Source organism: Gopherus evgoodei, chromosome 1, assembly GCF_007399415.2.
Source record: "Gopherus evgoodei ecotype Sinaloan lineage chromosome 1, rGopEvg1_v1.p, whole genome shotgun sequence".
In the NCBI taxonomy this organism is placed as follows: Eukaryota; Metazoa; Chordata; order Testudines; family Testudinidae; genus Gopherus; species Gopherus evgoodei.
This window is the reverse complement of record NC_044322.1, coordinates 167,429,238-167,436,648: the sequence shown is the minus strand read 5'-3', so window position 1 is coordinate 167,436,648 and position 7,411 is coordinate 167,429,238. Positions and strand designations below refer to the sequence as shown.

Sequence of the window (7,411 nt, the reverse complement as noted above, 5' to 3'; positions counted from 1 at the left end):
TAACAAAGGAAGCTGTCTGGCAAAGCAGAGGAGCCCGTGGGAGGGAAATGGGCTCCGGGATGGCAACGCTCCTGGGCTGCAGAACTGCCGAGCAAACCTTACAATAAACTTCTTGTTAGCCAAGTGCAACTCTTCCTCCCCGCAGCTGCCGGCAACCAATGAGAGCCCGTCTCTGCCCAGCTTTGCGCTCCCATTGGCTGTCCGCTGCCATCCCTTTGCCCAAATGGGAGAAATAGATTTAAAGGACCCTAGCTAGATCGTTCCCTTCCCCAGACCTGAGCGACAAGCTCTTCGCGGCAAATGTTTCCTACCCACCGTGGCCACCTTCGGTAACGTGAGTCTAGCGCGAAGGACACAGGCCTGGGTTCTTGTGCGCGCTGCCGCTCCCTGTCCCTGCCCGTCAGGCCCCCACTATGAAGGTTTGCAGCCTCGTCTGAAAGCAGCAGGAGGACCATGTTGAGGCAACAACGCCCAGGTGAGGTGCAGCTGGGGACAGCCCTGTATGAGCTGGTTGGCTACAGGCAGCCCTCCTCCGCCTTGCTCCCTAAGCAAGTGCATGACAAGCCAGAACCTGCTCCCGAGCAACAGCAGGGGCTGGGCAGTGCCAGAAGCGGCGGCAGCAGCAAGACTGAGCAGAAAAAGGAGCAGCAGCAGCTGAGGCGAAAGATCAACAGCCGGGAGAGGAAGAGGATGCAGGACCTGAACCTGGCCATGGACGCGCTGCGGGAGGTGATCATGCCCTACTCTGCAGCCCACTGCCAGAGCTCCCCGGGCAGGAAGCTCTCCAAGATCGCCACGCTGCTCCTGGCCAGGAACTACATCCTCTTGCTGGGCAGCTCGCTGCAGGAGCTCAGGCGGATCATTGGGGAGATGAGCGGCTCCGGGCCCAGGCTGCTGCTGGCCGGGCTGCCCCTATTCGCTGCGCCTGGCTCTGTGCTGCTCACCCCGGGGAACTTGAACCACCCGGACAGCCTGCGGTCCGCCAGCAAATACCTCTCGCTGTCCCTGGAGGAGCAGCAGTGCAGCCAGCTGCATTTGGCCGGGGGAGCCAGCCTGTGCACCTGCGCGATCTGCAAGTTCCCTCACTTCATCCCCTCCAGCCTCAGCCTAGCCGCCGTGCAGAGCCAGTTCTCCAAGTGATCGCAGGCGCGGGGCGGCGGGACTCGGGGACCGGAGCGGGTGGGGTGCCAGGCTGGGGACTGCGAGCTCCGGGCTCAGGAGCGCTGGGGTTTTCGGGGCGCTCCGGGCAGCTGGAAGGAACGCGGGCCCGGGCTCCTGGCTGCCTGCTGGGGAAGGGCCGCTGCGGGCAGCTCAGCGCCGCTCTGCGGCTCAGACCTGGTGTGTTCCTGAAGGCGCGTGTTTGCAGGGGCCTGTTTTCAGAGCAGAACCGGGGCGGCTGCAGGCGGCAGAGTGAACTCCCAGCCACTTGGCGGGGCACAGCTCTCCCCCAAACTGCAGGCTCAGCAGGCCTGGCTGAGTCACGCTGCTGGAGATTCAGCTGGGGTGGGCCAGCCCCGGCCTTGCAGTCCCTATAGCGGCGATTGCCCGGGGTCCCCCTGCATGTGTCCCCCAGGTGAAAGGGGAGGAGAGGCCAAAATCATCGTGACACTTGAGTCGAAGATATGGAAAATAATGCCTAAAATCCATGTAATGGAGCATCCTCAATGTTTTATTAGCTAGGAGAGTATCTAATTACTGTAGATGGAACTGCACCCTGGCTTACTGAGCTACCATTCAGGGTAATAAAGTAACAGGTCTTAAACAACATGTAGAGTTAAAGGTATGTACTAGGCAGTGATTTAAAGGAGACATTACTTTTTGTATGCAGTAATCTTCTCTTTCAGTAACCTAAGCAGAATTCAACTTGTTACCTACTTGCTATCATTTAGACTCCTAGAAACGTGGGACTGGTAGGCACCTCCATCTTTAGGAATCTGAATTTTTAGAACTGAAAGAGGTTTTTTTTTTAAGTCTTGTTCGGGGGAGCAAATTATTATATTTCTAGACAGGTTTAACCACCAACATTTGAGTGTTGCTTGCAAACATAATGCCACCTTGAACACATAAGTACCACAGTTTACTAAAAAGGAGAGAATGCATTCCTGATTATATGCATTACCCAGAGAAGAGAATCAATTAACTTGATCTAATAGAGGAAAATAAGGTAGGACCACTATTTTAGGAAAGCAAAAGTTGCCCCCCTCCCATACTGTGTTAATCCACATGATGTTTTCAGAGGCAGTGTTATTACTACAGATTTGTAAGAATAGACAAGGTCAATTCTGAAACACTTTTAAACAAAGGTTTTTGAAAAAGTACAGAAAGCAGAGTGTTTCTTCATAGCCAGTCTGTACATTAGTTAACATTGCAAAGAACATGACTCCTCAACACCTATACTAATACAAGCGAAACAAACATTTAAAAGCAATGTTTATGATGGGTTTTTTTGCACTTCTGGGAATGGGTTTTCCTTGTTTTGTTGCTGTGTAGCTTATTTTAATAGCATATTTTAACTGTAGTGTTTTAGCACTGTGCGATCCTTTTACTTGGAAATGTACAGTCATAATAAAAATCACAATTTCCTTGCATCCTGTCAGCTGTCTTAATGATTGAACAAGATGTTCTTAGCCAGTTGACGAAATGTACCTGGTTACAGTTATTAATAAGTACAATTTTTTATTTCTTGATCAGAGCATAATGTAACTAGTGTTAATGCTTATTAATTATTAAGTTATGACCTGGGAAAAAATGAGTAAGAATTTGTTCCTACAAACAAAGATAGAGCTGGACTACCACTCACGTAAAGAAGAATCACAGAAATGGAGAGCTGAAAGGGAATTCCAGAAATCGTCTCACCCCTTGCACTGAAACAGGACCAAATAAACCTAGCTCATCCCTGGTAGGCATTTGTCTAACCTCTTTTTAGAAACCTTCAGTGATGGGGATTCCACAACCTCCCTTAGAAGCCTATTCCAGAGCTTAACTACCCTTTGTAGTTGGAAAGTGTTTCCTAATATCCAGTTGAAATCTACCTTGCTGCAGATTAAGCCCATTACTTCTTGTTCTGCCTTCAGTGGACATAGAGAACAACTGATCAGTCCTCTCTCTATTAGCTCTTAACATATTTGAAGATGGTTATCAAGCTCAAGCTCTTCTCTTCTTCCCCTCCCCCCCCCCGGATTAAACATACCTAATTTTTTTTTAAACATTTCCTGATAGGTTTAGAAAACCTGACCTTTCATCATTTTTGTTGCTCTCCACTGGACTCTCTCCAACCTGTGTGGCATTCAGAACTGAATGCAGTACTCCAGCTGAGGCCTCACCAGTGCCCTGTAGTGAGGGCCAATTACTTTGCGTGTCTTACTTACAACACTCCTGTTAATACAGCCCAGAATGCTATTGGCCTTTTTCACAACTGCATCACATTGTTGACTCATTCAGTTTCTGATCCACTAAAACCCCAGATCCTTTTTCAGCAGTACTACCACCTAACTAGCCAGTTATTCTCCATTTTGTAGTTGTGCATTTGATTTTTCCTTTATAAGTGCAAAGTACTTCACTTATTTTTATTGAATATCATCTTGTTGAATTCAGACCAGTTCTCCAATTTGAATTCGAATCCTGCCCTAGACCCCAATTCCTTAGTTTGCTTATGGGCATGTCATGTGGGACTAATTCGAAAGCCTTACTAAAAACAAGATAGATGACATCTGTTGTTTCTCCCTACCTCTTAGGCCAGTAAACCTGTCAAAGAAGGAAATTAGGTTGGCTTGGTAATGATTTGTTGTTTGACAAATCCATGTTGGCTATGCTTTATAATCCTATTATTCTCTAGGTGCTTATAAATTAATTGTTTAATAGGAACAAATATCTTTCCAAGTATCAAAGTTAGGTTGACTGGTCTAATTTCCCAGGTTCTCTTTGTTCCCCTTTTTAAAGATAGGAACTGTGTTTGCCCTTCTCCAGTCCTCTGGGACCTCACCCATTCTCCATGAGTTCTCATAGATAATTGCTAAGGGTTCTGAGATTGCTTCAGATTGTTCCTTCAGCACCCTTGGATGAATTTCATAAGGCCCTGCTTACCTGAATACATCTAACTTATCTCCATATTCTTTAACCAGTTCTTTCCCTGTTTTGGCTTATGTTCCTTCCCTCTTGTTAATATTAATTGTATTAGATATTTGGTCACAATTAACCCTTTTAGTGAAGACTGAAGCAAAATAGGCATTATTTTTTTTATGTCATTAGCCCACCTCCCCTACTAAATAAAGAAACTATGCTTTCCTTTGTCTTCCTCTCACTCCCAAAGTATTGAAAGGAGCTCTTCTTATTCCTTTTTATGTCCCTTGCTAGGTCTGACTCATTTTGTGCCTTAACCTTTCTGATTTTGTCCCTACATATTTGCACTGTTCTTTTCTACTCCTCCTTAGAAATTCATCCATGTTTCTACTTTTTATAGGATTCTTTTTTGGTTTTTCAGCTCATTGAAGAGCTCCTGATGGAGCCATATTGGCCTCTGACTCTTCTTCCTATCTTTCCTTTGTATTGGGATAGCTTGCAGTTGTGCCTTTAATATTGTCTCTTTGAAACTGCCAGCTTGCTTGAACTCTTTTTTTCCCTTAGATTTTCTTCTCATAGGACCCTACCTACCCATTTTCTAAGTTTGTTAAAGTCTGCCTTTTTTTTTAAAGAGAGATTAGAGATCTCCTGTAACAACATGGAGACATGTTAGTCAATGTATCTTTCCAGTTATTGACAAAGCTGTACCAATTAAAGCTGTGAGAGCTTATGAAAAAGTGACTCAGCCATACCTGGTAAGTTAAAGCCTAGCAAGTTATATCTAAGATGACTATTGCACAACTTGGGTGGTGATGGTATAAAGTCTATGCATCTGAAGAAGTGGGTTTTTTACCCACCAAAGCTTATGCCCAAATAAATCTGTTAGTCTTTAAGGTGCCACTGGACTCCTTGTTAGTATAAAGTCTGTATGTAACAATTGAAGAGAAATGACTGCCAAAACATTCACTCATTGCCTAGAATCACTTACTGATACTAGGTGCACTACTGACCTGGATGTGACATCACTACACCACTCAGAGTTGTAGACACATTACATTCAAAGTAATAAGTCTTCAGGCCTGATCTTGCAGTCTTTACTCCAATGGAAATTTGCATGAGTAAAGACGGCAGGATCACTCCTATGAAAATAATCAAAAATCTTTCTGTCAAGCTAAACTTGCTGTCTTTTTTTTGTAAATCTGTTTTTGATCACCTTTCTTCTGCTAAAAGCATTTCACAGTAGAATTTTACAAACTCTGTATTTCTTACTGTGATGTTGCTTTGGTTTTGACAGCAAAGTTGATGAGCTATATAAAGCATGCACAATAACCCCCCACTATTTTACCCAAAATTTAGCAGATAACTAATAATAGCAACACTATTTAGCTGTTATATCATGCTCTTTCTCCAGAGATCTCAAAGCACTCTACAAAAGAGGGAAAGTATAATTTCCCCCATTTTACAGGTTATTGGTAAGAGAACAGCTTTCATTCTGAAAGAATGCTGTAATACAATCAGTTGGGGTGACGGAAGTTTTTCACATTTTCATGGAAGCACTAAGGACTGTGATGTTAGGCTATTGATTAATCAGAACATACACTAGCTTTCTAAAAATCACATCTCTGATCTTGGATAGGGCTACCGAGAAGTTTATTTGAGCTGTGACTGAAAACACTCCCACTCTATCTACTATCCTTTCCCTATAGGCTCACCTGACCAGGCTCTCAGACATTTGAACTGAACACAAGCTACCTGAAATAGGCCACATCATGGATAAGAAATGTATTCATCCCATGCAACTAACTAGATAGTACTTTCTTAAAGCCCCTCTATATTTGCTCATTGGCAACAGAAATCAATAGCTTCCCTCTTTCCATAACTTCTATGCAAGAATGGATGACAGAGCCACAGCTTCCATTATAGCCTCGTGGCAGATTTTAGAAAATAAATTGGTATAAAGAGAAGAGAGGAACAGATTCGCCTAATTCATAGCATCAGCTAAACATCCTTCTGGTGATGCTTTCCAAAAGATCTCCAAAACATGCACAATATTTGGCTTTAACCCTGAAAAAATTAAAACCAATTGAAACAAAGCACATGCATAGCTGTATAAATGAGAAGAATATTGGTCATAACACTCAGTTGTAAAACTCAAATGAACTTTGCTCTTTAAAATTAACCATGTGGATCTCGTCCTAGCTCCTAATTTGTATTTCATAACAAAAAAAACAGAAGGGGGTGGTATTGCTTTAAGGATGGGAGGATTGTCTTAAAACATGCTAGATGATACAGGGTGGAGAAAAAAATGTTAAAACTCTTTGATGTTTAAATGCTTGAGCTTTGACTCCTGATTCTTGCTGTGCCGTAGGACTGATGGGATGTTTGGCTAATTTGGAGACAAATGGCAGCACTAACTTTGAACATATCTATATTTTTTGATGGGCAGGAGTGGGTACTAAATACTTGGAATTTGGTCGGGCTGGGAGGAGGATGTAACTGTCCAAATACTGAATTTCTTTGTTAACTTACCAAAGAATAAACCCAGGGCCCAATTCTCTTTTGTGCCCTAGCAAAGTAAACAGAACTTATACTGGGCAGAAATGGTCCCTGGGAAATAACCCCTATGCCAAAAAGTTCACTGGCTGGCATATAGTTACCACAATGATCCTCCCCCTCCTCCACTGCAGTAAGGAGTGAATAAAGGTCATAGCGAGGCCAAAGTACACTGCATCTGAGCTAGTCTCAGCAGCCAATGGCCTGTAGGGTATGCTGGTGGCTGCTCTAAACTATGCCAGGGGCTGGATAGGCCTTTGGCTGCCTCAGGAATATGTGGACCGTAATAATGGCTTAAAAACCCTGTTACCATTATGTGACAGGATGAACTCACCTCTCATGGGTGCCTCCTGTTGGCTGGGTACAAACCTGCTCGCACTCTCTCTTTCTCTCTCTCTCTCAATGCTCATGGTGCCCCCTGTCAGATGGTGCCCTTATCAGGCTGTTCTTTAATGGCTCAGCCCTCCGGCTAAGCTACACAGAGTCTAAAAGGGAGGAATCCTTTGGGGGTAACAAAGGTCCACCAGGGCCTATCACTGTGCCCTTGTTGGTATCTGCAGCCCTGCATCTGGGCTCAGTCCTCAGCCCCATCTGGGCTGTCTTTAAGTCTGTCCCTGCCCTGTTATGGAGCAGTACCCGCAGGGATTTCTCCATGGAGACTTGTTGCCTTTAACAGCTTTATGGTTTCTCAGCTCTCCAGCTAGATCCCTTCTTAACTTCAGTCCCTTTCTTGGGGGGTGGGGAGTAACAAAGTTCAACGAATGGTTGACGCTTTTCAGGGTTTCAGCCCCATCCCTGG

The 7,411-nt window shown here is 44.6% G+C and overlaps 1 protein-coding gene across 1 annotated transcript; it reads left to right on the top strand.

The window, feature by feature from the left end:
• Positions 1–238: 238 nt before the first annotated feature.
• OLIG1 (oligodendrocyte transcription factor 1) lies at positions 239–2,586 on the top strand. Its single transcript, XM_030552312.1, has one exon. The coding sequence runs from the start codon at positions 454–456 to the stop codon at positions 1,138–1,140; it is 687 nt and encodes a 228-aa protein (XP_030408172.1). The 5' UTR covers positions 239–453; the 3' UTR covers positions 1,141–2,586.
• Positions 2,587–7,411: the final 4,825 nt, after the last annotated feature.